This window comes from Dermochelys coriacea, chromosome 3 (assembly GCF_009764565.3).
Source record: "Dermochelys coriacea isolate rDerCor1 chromosome 3, rDerCor1.pri.v4, whole genome shotgun sequence".
Classification (NCBI taxonomy): domain Eukaryota; kingdom Metazoa; phylum Chordata; order Testudines; family Dermochelyidae; genus Dermochelys; species Dermochelys coriacea.
In genome coordinates, this window is record NC_050070.1 from 47,589,223 (window position 1) to 47,604,866 (window position 15,644).

At 40.0% G+C, this 15,644-nt stretch overlaps 1 protein-coding gene across 1 annotated transcript in view; it reads right to left on the reverse strand.

Moving 5' to 3' along the window:
- COL21A1 (collagen type XXI alpha 1 chain) overlaps positions 1–15,644 on the reverse strand; it is a 192,925-nt gene that overhangs the window by 124,786 nt on the left and 52,495 nt on the right. Inside the window, exons 4-6 of the mRNA XM_043510390.1 lie at positions 9,930–10,098; positions 9,597–9,813; positions 7,530–7,703 (exon numbers count right to left, since the gene is read on the reverse strand). Of these exons, the coding sequence (XP_043366325.1) occupies positions 7,530–7,703; positions 9,597–9,813; positions 9,930–10,098 (560 nt within the window). The remainder of the gene's footprint in view (positions 1–7,529; positions 7,704–9,596; positions 9,814–9,929; positions 10,099–15,644) is intronic.

Here is a 15,644-nt window from a genome sequence, read left to right on the forward strand (position 1 = left end):
GCATAAGGAAGGGCACAGCTATCAAGTTTATTATTAATTAATTATTATTAGCATTGCCATGGCACTTAGGAGTCCCAGTCATGGACCAAAACCAGAATTGTGGAAGCCTAGATGGTTGTTAGGAAAACCCTGCTCCCTACTTGAAGCCCAACTACTTTTGTGAGATCATAGCTGGAAAGTAGGCAGGCATGTCAGGTCTATCCCATGATATTTATGGCATTTGGCAGCACTGTACGGTTGGCAAAAACAAGCTTTTAGCAATAAAGCCAAGGTCCCTTTTCTGCACTGGGTCCCAATGTACTGCCATTGCCCACCTCTCATTCAATAGGTTTTAAGGCAATCCAAATTCTGCACCGTGTCAGTTTATGCAAGACCGGGATTGGAACACACCCAATTTGCATTGAGACTAAAATGTTCACAAACAAATGGGTGCCAAGCAACAGCTGAGCTTTAAGTTTGTATACAGGGGAAATGCAAGTGGGGACAGCAAGCAAAGTGTGATGAGTGTTCTGAGTCTGATTAGTCATCTCTAAGCCTGAGGGTTTCTCTACATTGCAATAAAACATATGCAACTGGTCCATGTCTGCTGACTCGGGCTGTGGGGCTATAATACTGCAGTGTAGATATTCAGGTTCAGGCTGGAGGCCAGACAATGGGACACTCCTCCTTCACTGGGTCCCAGCACCTGGGCTCCAATCCAAGCCCAATCATCTACACTGCAATTTCATAGCCCCACAGCCCAAACCCCACAAGCCCAAGTCAGCTGACACAGGCCAACCGTGGGTTTTTAACTGCAATACATACCCTGAGTGTTCCGAGCCCGAGTCATCCCCGAGCCTGAGCCACCCCATTCTGCTCAACATGGCTACCTTTTGGGGATACTCCCAGTGTGACAAAGTTCCTCCTCTGCCTTGGTGGATCCTGCAATTTCTGGTGGATTTGGTCACCTCAGAGGTTCACGGCAGTCCTCAGTTTGGCTCCTTTTGTTAGTGACACAAACCTGCCATTCACTCAGCTAACCTTATCGCTAGCCAGCATGGGGGAAAGGAAAACAATCTCTGCAGTCTCTATTGTGGGTCAGGGACAGGCCAGATCCCTTTCCAAATTAAACCTTCCCCTCTGGTGTGTCTCACAGACCAGGTCAACTCCTCCTGTGTCAGACAGGGAGTCTGGGAGGAGGAAGGGGGGAACCCAGGCCAACCTCTACTCCAGATTCCAATCCAAGGCCCTGTGGACAGCAGCTGTCCACATCTACTGTAACAGCTGTATGACAGCTACAACTCCCTGGGCTACTTCCCCATGATCTCCGCACAGCATCTTCTTCATCCTCACCACAGGACCTTCTTCCTTATGCCAAACAGCATTTGTACTCATCAGTCCTCCAGCAGCATGACCTCTCACTTTCCACTCCTTGCACGCCCCTCACTAACTGAAGTGAGGTCCTTTTTAAACCAGGTGCCCTGATTAGCCTGCCTGTCTTAATTGATTCTAGTAGCTTCTTAATTGGATCCAGGTGTCCTAATTAGCCTGCCTGCCTTAATTGGTTCCAGCTAGTTCCTGATTGTTCTGGAACTGCCCCTGTTATCTTCATAGAATCATCACAGAATATCAGGGTTGGAAGGGATCTCAAGAAGTCATCTAGTCCAAACCCCTGCTCAAAGCAGGACCAATCCCCAATTTTTGCCCCAGATCCCTAAATGGCCCCCTCAGGGATTGAACTCACAACCCTGGGTTTAGCAGAGAAATGCTCAAGCCACGGAGCTATCCCTCCCTCCCTTACCCAGGGAAATGGGACCTGCTTAATCTGGGGCTACTGTATCTACCTTCTATCACTCTCCTGTAGCCATCTGGCTCAACCCTAAAGGTTCCACTGCCAGAAAGATTTGATCTTTGATCTGCCAGACATTCCATGGTTTTCTTAACCAGTGCCACCTTTTGTTCTGGAAGTGTCCCACAATGTATCCTGATGACCAGACCAAAGTTGAGTTTATCAACCATTTATTGACTGGTGAAACCCTAGATTGAGAATCACTGCTTCTGGAGCAGATGGGCCCAGTGCTGACTAATTTTGATGAGTTCATCCACAGCTTTTAGGTAACTATCGACAATCTAAGTCACACTACTGAATCTGCCTTGCAGTTTCTCAGACAAGGCCGTCAGCCTCTCGGCATATGCTGCTCACTTTCAGCATCTGGTTGCCAACACGGCATGGACAGGGTCAGCCCAGATCTCCCATTTCCACCAGAGTCTGAATGACAATGTAAAAGATTAATTGGCCCAGGTCGAACTCCCCACAATTCTGAATTAGTATTGAATTGTGCATCTCGATCTACAGTCATCTGTCTAAGTGACCCCACAAAAAGAAGAGGACATAGCCACAACTCCAGCCTAGACCTGCTCCTTTCCAGCCAACCTCAAGCATTATTCCATAACAGATTGATGTGACACAAAGGCATCTCATGGATCAGGAAAAGAAGTATTGGTGAAAGAACAGCCTTTCCCTATTTTATGGTGGACTTAGTTACTGAGTACCCCCTTAAATCTAGACCCTTGGGAAACCTGGGAAACAACTACGTCCAGCCCTGTTAGAGAGGTTGTGGCTGGATGTAACCAAGAAATTGAGTCCTCCACAAAAGCCCCCTCTTCTGCCATCATCTATCTTGGCAGCCATGAACTGTCACCCTCCACAAGGCAGGTCTTCCTCCACCTCCTAATCCTGATTAGACCTGAAGTGAGCTACACTCAGCTTGTGCTCATGGATTCCAGAGCTTCTAGTAATTTTATGGATGATGGGTTCATCAAAGCTACTCAACTTCCAGTGCAGAAAACGCTCACACCAAACCAAGTGAAGTCAATTGATGGTAGCATGAAACTATGCCCCTTCAAGTTAAAAATCCAAGACCATCAGGAAACTCTGCAATTTAATATAGTTACCTTGCCACACTTTCTGATTATGCTCAGCATTTCTTGGCTCTCAGTGCATGATCCAAACATCTCTTGGCAGATGGAAAAGATACAATTCAAGGAAAGCTATTGCCACCATCTAGCTGAGTCAGATGCCCAGAAAACAAAAGGAGGAATGGAAAAGGCCACTACCTTCTGTGTTCAGCAGATTCAAGGAGACAACAGTACCAAAATGTTGCTGATGTATTTGATAAAAGAAATGCTGACATCTTACTCCCACATAAACCATACAATGTCCCCATCAACCTCCAGCCAGGCACCAGAATTCTATTCAGATGAATTTATTCTGTATCTGAATCAGAATTCAAGGTCTTACGAGAACACATTGATGAAAATCTTCCAAAAAATTTCACGTCTCCCACTGGAACCCTGATTTTGTTCTTTAAGAAGGATGGCTCCTTGTGTTTCTATAATATCATAGTGATTTTGTTCAATGAACAATAAAGATCAATTACCCCTAGCTCTGCATCAACAGGCTGTTGAAAGGGTTTGTGCTGCCAAGGTATTTATCAAGCTCGATATTCTTGACACTTACAACCTAGTCTGCATCAGGACAATAGGGCAACAAATGGAAAATTGTTTTGCACATCATGGAAATTTTGAGTATCTAGTTATCCCTTTCGGTCACTCCAATGACCCAGCATATTCGAGCACTTTACCAATGACATTTTTAGGGATATTTTAGACCAGTTCATGGTGATCTATCTGGATGACATCCTCTGCTTCTCAGAAAATCAAGTCCTTCATGACCCACACATCCACCTTGTGCACAAGACTGTCTGAGCAAATTGCCTGTTCGGGAAACCCAAGAAGTATAAATCTGATCGACTTTTTGTCAACTTCTTTGGCTACGTCATTTCCCCCAGCTGGACCCCTGAAGATTGCACACAGTCATGGAATGGGCAGCCCAAAGAAAGTCCATGATATCCAGAGTTTCCTGGAGTCTTCCAACTTTTAATGGCAGTTCACCAGAGGATGTTCGAAGGTGGTGACCCCAATTGCCCAGCTTCTCCGGAAGAATACTATATTTGTTTGGATACCAGAAGCCCAGTCCCCCTTTGATTGGTTAAAGGAAGCACTTACATCAGCACCTATCTTTTATTTATAATTTCTTATTAATTTTTTCCAAATACAATACAACAAAATACCAGATTCATCAAAATATATAAAGTAAGTAAATAGGGTTAGGATAAATGGAAGGGAAGGGAAGCGACATAAGTATATTAATCATAGATGTCTGAAAAGTCAGTCCAAATTGCTTTGAATTTTTCATGCTTTCCCTTTCTAGGGAATGCCAGTTGTTCATTAGCTGCAATGTCAACCATATCATTGAGCCAGGCATCAATATTTGGTGGGAATTGACTTTTTCATTTTTGTAGGATTAATTTTTTAGTGACGAAAGCTGCATGTTGTTACCAGATAATTTTCAGGAATACATCCAAGAATGAAATTTATGGGGCAGAGCTCCAATTTAGCATCCCGTATCCAACTGGTCATTTGACCCACCTCATACCAGAAATTCTTAATACGGGGACACTTCCAAAACATATGAGCTAATTTAGCATTAAGGGACTTACATTTCCAACAGCAGTCAGCGTTTATGAAGCCCATTACCATTAGCTTATGTGGGGCCAGCATACTAAAGTTTTTTTGGTGAATAAGCCATAGAAATATAGGTCTATAGTTGCCTTTTTAACATAAGTTACTATTGAATTTCATTAGGATCAGCATCCATCTTGCTATATCCAGACCTGGCAAAAGCCTTTGTTGTCAAAGAAGCTGCTTCCAATTATGTGATCGGAACAGTTTCAGTACAGCAGCATAGGACTCAGGGAGTTCTTCATCCGTGCGCATTTTATCCCTGTAAACTGATGCCTGTGGAGCAAAACTACGAAATCTATGACAAAGAACTTGTGGCCATCAAGGCCACTTTTAAAGAATGGCACCATCACCTGGAAGGTGTACCTTTCCCAGTCCAGGTATATATGGATCACAAGTATACAGAGTACCTGTGATTGTAAATCTCTGAACACCGTATCTATCAAACCCTTTTTTCCAGGTTCAATTACACTGTAACCTATTGCCCAGATGCCAGGAATGGTAAACCTACCATTTTGCCAATGTCACCATGAACAACTTGCTGTCTCTCATGAAGTCCCCCCTACTCCTCGCTCAATTTGCAGTGAAAATTATGGCAACTGGTACAGATCTAGCTTCTGACTTGATATTCTCAGTTGAAAAAGAGATCCTCTTATTAAAATACTGGATTTATATCTCAGTCAGCCAGCCACATCTAGCAATACTCTGGCTATGGTATGATTCATTCTAGTTGGCCATTTCAGCCCCCCAAAAAATGTTGAGGCTCTTGAAATTTCAGATGGCCATTTTTTCATGTAGTCCTACATCAACTCCTGTGACGTGCACTTGATTGAGGACTCCCTACACCAAACCCCTGGGCACTTTGATTCCATCTCAATTGTGGCTGTCCATCTCCGTGGACTTTATCATTTACCTTCCCAATTACCAGGGCCACACAACTGTGCTAGTTTTTGGTCGACCTACTTACAAAAATGTCCCATTTCATGCCAGGCATTCATATTTCCACTGCGGAGGTCCTAGCCCAACTGTTTTTCAAACATGTATTCAAACTCCCTGGTCTACCATCTAACATTACATCTGATCGAGGACTGCAGTTAATTTCACATTTCTGGGGAGAGCTGTTCAAGTTCCTATATGTGGATCTACATGTCTCTTTGGCTTATCAACCCTAGGCCAATGGATAGATGGAATGCATTATTCAAATTCTTGAGCAATACCTTGATTGCTTTATCATTACCACCAGAATGATTGAGTTTCACTCCTCCCTTTTGCCAAATTTGCATATAGCAACTCTGACCAGAGAGCAACCCACCACCATGATTTTTATGCCAACAAGGTTTCCACTGCCAGTTCCACCCACCCATGCCACTAAGTCTCCCATGTATCCAGAGCCTTCAATCTAGTTCAACACATGCATCAAGGAGTTGAAAGCCTTGGCCTAAAATTGGCCATAGGGGATTACAAACAAGGGAACCCCTCATATCATAGTTGGAGATAAAGAATGGCTCTTCACATAGCACATTGGCTCACCCCAACCTTCACAAAAGTTAGATTACTGATACTTTGGCTAATTTTGGGTCATCCAGCAGATCAAGTCCTGTAGCCTTCAAACTCCAACTGCCCAGGATGATGAAAAACATACCCAGTGTCCCATGACCCCTTCTGAAAGACCATATCGACAACTCCTTTCTCAGATGAGTTCAGCTACCACCTCCACATATCATTGTCCAGGAACATAAGGAGTACCTGGTGAAGTAGATCCAAAGTTTTCCAGGGGAAGCTCATGTATCTTGTTGATTGGGAGAGTTATGGGGTGGTTTATCATTGGTGGAAGCCGACCAACAACAGACACGCACACCCCCTACTTTGAGAACTCCATCAGTCACACCGTGATAAATTAGGTCAAAGGATGCCTGGCAGGCATCTTTTTCGGGGGGGGGGGGGTACTGTGAAGAGTGTTCAGAGCCTCATGAGTCATCTGAGGTAATTCCCTGCGAGTCTTAAGGGACCACCCAATCCACAAGCAAGGGTCTAATCAGGTGATCCTAAAGCAGGTGTATAGCCTCCTAATGAAAGAAGCGGTTCCACTCTGCTCAACATCACTACCTCATCGAAGATACTGTACTATCAACTGCCTGCTCCAGCCTCTGCCTGCTCCTGCTTATGCCATGGCCAGTCACCTGGATGTCCTGACTCAAAGTGGAATAAGTTTCAGTAGCACTACATTTGGGAACATTTTAATTACAGAATAAGCATTTCAGAGACCTCCATGATGAAGAGAAAGAGAAGTACTATATGCTGCTGGGTGAATAGCATATACAGAACTTTCATCTCTGTTATTTCATTTGTTTTAATGCTGCATCAAAAAAGATTCTTCCCCTTCCCTTAGAGTCCAGTAGTTTAAATAAAGTTTATTGCCAAAACATAGCTTTAACAAACTGTTCACTTTACTATAAACATAATTCTTCTTGAGTACTCAAGGATGTCATTATGGCAAGAATGATTTTCTCTGTACTGTTGCTGTGTGAAATATATGCACAAACATCAGGGACAACTGCCAGTACAGAAGAAAAACTGACTGTATACATATATTGTCAAATATGAAAATTAAACAACCTGAAGAAAGAGAAAAATATTTTCCCCTAATCTCTTTCACTTACCGCAATCTTAGATATTACTTGCAACAGCTGTGGTGAAAAAGAAATTCAGACCAAAGTGTGACTTTTTTTTTTTTTTAATAGATTCATAGATACTAAGGTCAGAAGGGACCATGTTTCTGTATCTCTTTAATTACTAGCTAAAACTTTCATCTCAAATGTCAGCCCAGAAGAAATTATATTAGAAAGTATAACCCCATGGAAATAGAAGGCTGCAATGGAAATCCAAGGTAAAAGATTAATGATTACAGTACTACTGAACTGGTATAGTATCAAACTATGTTACATCTGATAATATTCTAGACTCACCTGTACAGTTTCCTCTTTCCCTGGGTACTTCCCTATTTGGGTTAGTCCACTGATGTAGATACCTAAAACAGGATGCAATGGCTTCATTTCAGTTTCTTGATCATCTATATACAAAGTTACATGTGCCTCTGTTACCAAGAGACGAATTTGATGCCAGCCTTCGTCAAACAATGTCTAAGAAAATGGAGAAAATAAGAGACTTTAAAATATAATTTCCTAAATTTAAAGAATTATGAAATTTGATCCCAATTATTTATCAACTTGTTTTTATCCATTAATAAGGCTGGTTGTTTGTGATAGCAAAATACTGCAAAAGTCAGGGCTCCGTCAGAGGGAAAAAAAATGTAAAGACATATAGAAAAAAAAATCAGAATGTCACAAGATCACCTTTATTTTACAATCAAGATTCTGCTAAGCCATTTAAAATTATTAACCAATAGTTTAAAATCTTTTTTTTTTAAAGTCACTTTCCCATAGACCACTATGCTGGATATATATCTAGAGAGAAAGCCACATTTGTAAAAATTCATAGAGGAATCCTGTTCAGCAGTGAGCTACCCAAGGTGATAAAGACCATGGGTAAAATTGTCAAAAAAGCTTAAATCCCATTTTCATTCACTTAGGACCCTAAATCTCATAAAAATACAACTGGACTTAGTACCCTAAGGGCTAGATTCCCAAAGGGACTTGGGTGCTTGACTGCAAATTTAGGTACCTAAAGCCAACATTTAAGCATCACTGGCATTCACAAAACAACCGCTCTGCCAGAGTTTGAATAGGTAAAGCACCATATAGGTACTACTGCTCAGCTTGAGGATACTAAGCAGAAAAACACAAATGTAAAGAAAATAAATGACTATTTTTCAAAACTCAGAATTGCTTTTTTACTTGTGGTTTTTAAAAATGATCAGAAAAAATATCCAAAGAACACACAACATTTTTAAGCACATTTAATTGTAAAAGAAAAAAAAATGTTGGATTGACCTACACAACTGTTACAATTCTGGCATGGCAATGCTGTCTTCCCCACTTCTAAAGTAAGAAGGTTCTTCAATATTAAAAGTAATATGATCTCAGACTCCACTTGGCACCTTTGTTTACATGGTGCTCCTTATGTGCTACTGGTCTTCTAAGAAATGGAATGGAGTATATCATTTCAAATGAGGGTCAAAAATTAAACTTGATTTTGCCATGTGGGATCACAGAAATGGTTACTCTCTCTGGGAGAGTCTGAGAAGATCTCCAGAGACTATTTCATATTTATTCTTATGAGCATTCATAAACAATCCAATGTTTTAGGTACCAGTAAAGTACAACTTTGTTTATATAAAATGTTTCTGGGACTCTAAGGTCCTTGGATAAACAAGAATTCTAATAAATTTAGTGCAGATTGTCTATTATTCAAATAAAAAAAATCAGATGAGGGCATTTTCAGTGGACACAGAATTGGATAAACCAGGTTGCACTGACATTCACAAGTTTCTAACCAATCTACTAGAAAACAATTATTTTAATAAAAATAAATAAGTAAATAAATAAATAAATAAATAAATAATGAATTTGAAACCTCTACCGCAAGGATTTTGAACCTGTGGTCCATGGACTCCTGTGGGTCCATGAACAATGTCTAAGGGGTCCACAAAAGGTTACCATTACCATAGAACTGTGGTTTTCAACCTGTGGTCTGAGGATCCCTAGAGGTCTGCAGTTTATATCTAAGATTTCCAAAGGGGCCTACACCTCCATATGAAATTTTTTAGGGGCCCACAAAAAAAAAAAAAAAAAAAGGTTGAAAACCATTGCTCTACATATACAGTGGCAAAAATCCATCTCTAAAACTAGATTTTTATTAAAATACATTTACTAAGTGACAGAGATGCTATCTTTGTAATAAATACAAATAATTTTTTCAACTAACACCAGTATGAAGTATGAGGACTCATCCAGCTATTTTCAAATATTTACAAATTCAAGAGTGAGCTAGTATATTTTAACAAAAGTGAAGACCCAAGGAAATAAACCTGTACTTTCATGAATATTCCAATACAGGATCAACGTACTCATTACCTTTACACGAGGTGCAGTGAAAGTGACAACCTGAGTTCCATTTACTAAGCTTGTCGTAGTAAATGATAATGTTTTATCTTCCCCATTTACAGTAACTGTTATTTGCGGCCTCTCATCCAGGCTTAGAATCCTCCACAAATCCCATGTCTTTCTGACCTTAAACCTCTGAGTGGAGACAAACACATATGATGGAGGAAGACCTTCTGGAAATACATTCCTGGGGGAGGGGGGGAAAAACACACATTGTAAATGGGAAATTCTGAAACAAATCCCATACACTTCTAATAAACCGCATTTTTATCCCAAACTGGATAACTTTCTACAATGAAGTACCTTGTAAATTCTGACAAGTCAACGTTTGATGTTATTTCATAAGCTTTTGCATTAGAAGATGGAATCAGAATTCTCTTTTTAACCTTTTTCTTCACACCTAATCCTAGAAGAATATCAAATCCTTTTTCATCTCGAGATGCCACTGGAATTCTTGTTGGACAAACAGATTCTATAAAGCAATAGACAGAATAGTTGACAGCAATCAATTCTGAAAACACTAAAACTGCTATTTGATACTGCATCTGTTTGACAAACTGTGAAAGATTTTAGTCTAAAGTTCTCAACTTCTTTGTTTGAATACCAAAACAAGACAAGATGGAAGAAATATTGAAAGTCTTTGGGTCAAATATTTCTCCATGCTACAGGATTCAGAAGAGATGAATGAATGAAAACTGGAGTAGAAAAGCCTCAAAATACAAGGACCTGGAAGCAGAACCTGTCACACGTTCCCCTGATGGATATTGCAGCAGGAACATGGGGTATGTCCACATCGCAATTTTGAGTGAGACTACCAGCCCAGGTAGACAGACTTGTGCTAGCAGGGCTCAAGCTAGCATGCTAAAAATAGCAGTGTGAACATTGTGGCTTGGGTGGCAGCTTGGGTTCTCAAGCCCATCTGACCCCCTGGGTTTGGGTTCAGGTGGCTAGCCCAGGTCTCCACTGGAGCCACAACAACCACATTGCTATTTTTACCAAACTAGCTTGAGCCCTGCTAGCACCAGCCTGTCTATCCTGACCTGGAAGCTTGCTTCCCGCTTCAATGTAGACATAGCTAGTGTGGGAGACATACTCACTGTCACTAATACAGTTTGAGCTCCTCAGATGAAAGGCAGTAAAGATATGTAAAACATTATTATATCTCCATTTCTGTAAAGCTTTTTATTAGGCATAGATTATCTCAGCCATTACTCAGATACACACGGGCACCCTAGATATCCAGCTACAGAAGCTGCTTCCTATTTCGAGACATTGCCGACATAGCTGGCTAAGACTGGTCCCTTCTCAATGATCGGATCCATGAGAATGAGATTCCCCAATTGCCTATTCACACTAGTTTGTGTGTGTGTTATAGAAATAAAAAGAGTGAAGAGAGAAGAATTTATCCCTGGATGATGGTTCTGGTACAGGACATAAATAGAAGAAAGATGTCCATTAGGCCAAAGAGTCTTGTGGCTCCTTCCAAATGTGGGGACTGAGGGAGCCTGCCCCCCAATGTACATGGAGTCATTTTCCCACAATAGGAATGGTGACGGGAGATCATCACTCATCTCTGATGACTGGTACTAAAATATCGGGCTGCATGGAGGAATCCCAGTATCTTCATTATTTTATTCCTATGATGCTTAACTGTGAAAAACAACATGAGGATCTCTGATGTGATCAACTTTCTGCACATTCTGGGCTTGTCTACACAGGAAGTTAGTGCACAACAACCACCATGTGAATCTACAGTGCACCAGCTTGCTAAACACTAACCTGCCATATGAACACTGCTACCACATTGCACCACACTAAGCCTCACTCAAGACTTTCCCTGCACTGTACAAGTGTCCACAAAGCGAGTTAGTGCCCAGCAACCTGATGCACTGTAGATTTACACTCTGGCTTGCCGTGCACTAATTCACTGTGTAGACAAGCTTTCTGTGAACAATCCTTCAGACTTTACAAACAGAGATGATGGGGGACTGAGGGGAAGAATCATGGATTAACTAGCACCATTTTCCATTATTTGTGATAAAACCCTTTTTAATAATACAGCATTAAAAAAAGCTGTTACATATCTAAAAACAAACACACAAACACACATTCTCCACATGCTATAACAGAAAAGCAAACAAATAGATGTGCAGAAAAACGTCCACTCTTCAGTATTCCTGGGGGAGGGGGGGAAAACACACATTGTAAATGTGAGTCAAAAAAGTAGCTCCAATACGCACTTACTTATGAAGCTCTCTTTTTTAAGGTTTCAGAGTAGCAGCCGTGTTAGTCTGTATTCGCAAAAAGAAAAGGAGTACTTGTGGCACCTTAGAGACTAACAAATTTATTAGAGCATAAGCTTTCGTGAGCTACAGCTCACTTCATCGGATGCATTTGGTGGAAATGAGCTGTAGCTCACGAAAGCTTATGCTCTAATAAATTTGTTAGTCTCTAAGGTGCCACAAGTACTCCTTTTCTCTTTTTTAAAGCACTCCATTTACTTTAGCAATTCACAACTAAATGCATAAAATGTAGTACTAATGTGAAGAATTTTTTGAGATGTAAAGGATTGATGTAAGTAAAGAGCGTATTTACTTTTGACTGATAACAAAGGCATGGGAATTAATTTTTAAAAGCCTTACAAATGGTACCAAAGAGTAACACAAGTTTGGGTGTTTAGTGCCTTAGAGTTGGATTAATTCCAATTAATCAACCTTAAATCATCAGAGTGAAATAGGATAGGGATAAAGTTATAACTAACTATTTTTGAGTTACAACAATTGCATTTTGACTTCTTTGCACTCAATACGAACTATGATCCATCAAGTCTGCTTTAAAGCTATTTTCATTGTACAGATATGGTGCGATACGTTTTCTGTTGAACTTAAAGTTGGCTGAATGTTACCTTTTTTTGTTTAACAAAAACAATACTGGGCAATGGACCTAAAATGCTAAAAATGATTGAATTATGTGCTAAAGCCAACATTTCTTTTAATTGATATATACTATCTTATTAAAAACAGACAATTTTCCTTGTTATAATATATGCTTAAACTATTTATTGTACATACATTTTCACTATTCAAATTTTCCACTGTTCAATAGGAAAATATCAGTTCATAGTGAAGAAAGAGATTAGAAATACATTCCAAAAAAGGGCTGGAGGATTCTCAGATCTCCATCTGGACCAGCCATGGTTAGGGCCAGGTGCTAAAAGGGAGAACTCAAGTTTTGATGCCAGAGAATAATCAGCACAGATGTCTAGACCGTGGCTAGCCCTTACTCACATGTTCAAGAGAGGAAGATGATGTAAGAAACCTTTTCCCCCTCAGAGGCCAGCCATAACTGGATTCCCCCATCATTCAATAAGACATTATGAAATGGCCATCCTCCATCTCTTTCTGAAAGCCAAGAATTACTGAAATCATGCACTACTTACACTCTGGAAAATAAAATATCCAGGATCTGGAAGATCCCAGAACAATTATTTACACAACACAAACATAGTAGGTGTTCTTATTCATATAAAAACACAGGAGCAACATTGAGTCAACATACTTCTGATGTTAAATAAGAACATTGATAAATTATTGCTTCAGCTGGTCTTTTTGAATGGATTAAAGAACATGCACATGCAGGAAAATCACTGAGTCAGTTTCTAAACTCAGTTTACACCACAGTTGACCAAGTGTGTCTACTATGAATACGGATACAAGACATTCATACTAGCTGACAAGAACTAGGGCCATAATCTGATCTCAGTTATGCCAGTGGAAATCCAGGATCACTCTAATTAGTTCAATCCAGAAATAAGGGTCCCTTGAAGTAACTGGAGTTACTCTGAGTTTATGCTGAAGTAACCAAGATTAAAACCTGACCATGAGATTCCCATATACATATTTCATGCATTAAAGAGATATAGAAGAATTATGTGGGTTAAGACAGACCTTTATTCCATGGTGGCAGGATTGTTTTCATAATACCAACACCATCCACAATAGATGATCCTGCTCTCCCTGAAGGCAGTAGCAGTTTTGCTATTGGCTTCATTGGGAGCAGAACTGGACTCAACGCTGAATATTGCCTGTGATGGCAATTCCACAGCCTCCTTGACATCTTGCTTCATTATGTCACTTTTCCTTATACTTAACCTAATTTTGCCTTGCTGCAGCCTCAGACTACTTGTTGTTCAGTCTCATTAGTGAATGCAAATAATTGATCCCTCTCTCCTTCATAATCTCTCTTCACATACCACTAAATCAATGCATTGACTATTGTTTTTAATACACTACTGACATGCAAAGATTGCATCTAAAAGTGAAGAGAAAGAATCCTTCCTTTATTATATTAAGGCTGGTAAAATCTTAAACATTCAAATGCAGAAAACTGTGCATCATTTACCCTGGGGCTATCAGTTTTGCCCAGGTTGCTAGTGCTCTGTGAAACAACTTCTCCCTCACTCTCCAGACAGGAGGGCAAGCCATGAACTGGACAATGAGTCCCAAAAGAGAAGTGTTCAGTAAAGATTTCTTACTTGCTCCCTTGCCAGACCAAGCACATCACCAGCAAGTCATGGAACATAAGGCCTCTGTCAGCGTGGGGAGAAAGTTCTACAGCAAGTTTCTAACCTTGGCCTTCTATTTGGCAACAGAGTGTGCTCACACAAACTTAAACCAACTTATTGAAGTTGGTAGTCTTGTGCTATTTAATCATGTTTTTACACTTTTTGCACATGATCAAGGACATGGAAATAAAAGCTTGAATAGGTCTGATGTTGTTGAGTGCTGCCCATTCATTGCTTCTGTGTTATTGATGAATGCTCGTGTCACAGAACTCCCTCTCCCCACAATCAAATGAATCCCCATTAAGAGAGAAATACAGCAACTAGATTTTTAAAGGTGCTAGATAATTTTATGGCCATTAGTAACATTTATATATTCTAAAGCAGATACCTAAATCACATACTTCAGGATAGTAATTGATTAACACGGTTCAGGAAGGGAGTCCTGTACATACACCAGTGCACAGCTGGCCAGGTTGTTTATTGAGAAGGTTGACCCTCTTCTGAAGAATCAGATTTAGGCAGTGGTATCCTCCATCAAGATACCCGAGTTGACAGACCATAGGTCTACCTTGGCAAATTGTATGTAAAGAAAATAATCTACAGATCTTTACACTGGGAAAGTTCTCCCTATATCAATTTTTTTATTAAAGAATCTTTAAATAATGTTTAAACAGAATTCAGTCATTTTTTTAGATTGGCTTCCCCCCCCCACCCACTATTTAAGTTACAGTATATCAACTAAAGTACATTGGATGATTGTGATTTTCATTCATGTATCAAGAGACTAACACTTGTATCTCAATAAACAATGACCACATTTTTTCAATGAAGTCCATACTTCAAGATAAAAACACAGGAAAATATTTTTATTTTGCTCCTGCTAAATGCAGAAACATTGTACCATGGAAGTATGTCTTGCATCAACTCTTAATAGTATGACAAGAACAACAAACATGCTGCTGACGCATGCTATATTCATTGTAACAAACAAAGTCCTTCTCTGTGATGGGTTTTGGAAGCATTATGCAAACTTTTTAGAGGACTGTAAGTGTTTCATAACGTTATTATTAAAAAAAAAACAGTGAGCAGTTATTTTTCTAACATTTCAAGTTTAAAAAATCACTTTAAAATGTTGTTTTTGGCTAATGCTTCTACAAAAAATGCTATTTAAAAATTATGCAGAATGTTTTGGCAAAATCCACTGGAATTGTAACAAAAACCTCTAAATCTCTCCTGGGCATCTCAGCACATGCTAGTAGAAGCACTCCTATTATTAATGACAGGTTTCAGAGTAGTAGCCATGTTAGTCTGTATTTGCGAAAAGAAAAGGAGGACTTGCGGCACCTTAGAGGCTAACAAATTAATTTGAGCATAAGCTTTCGTGAGCTACAGCATCCAATGAAGTGAGCTGTAGCGCACGAAAGCTTATGCTCAAATAAATGTGTTAGACTCTA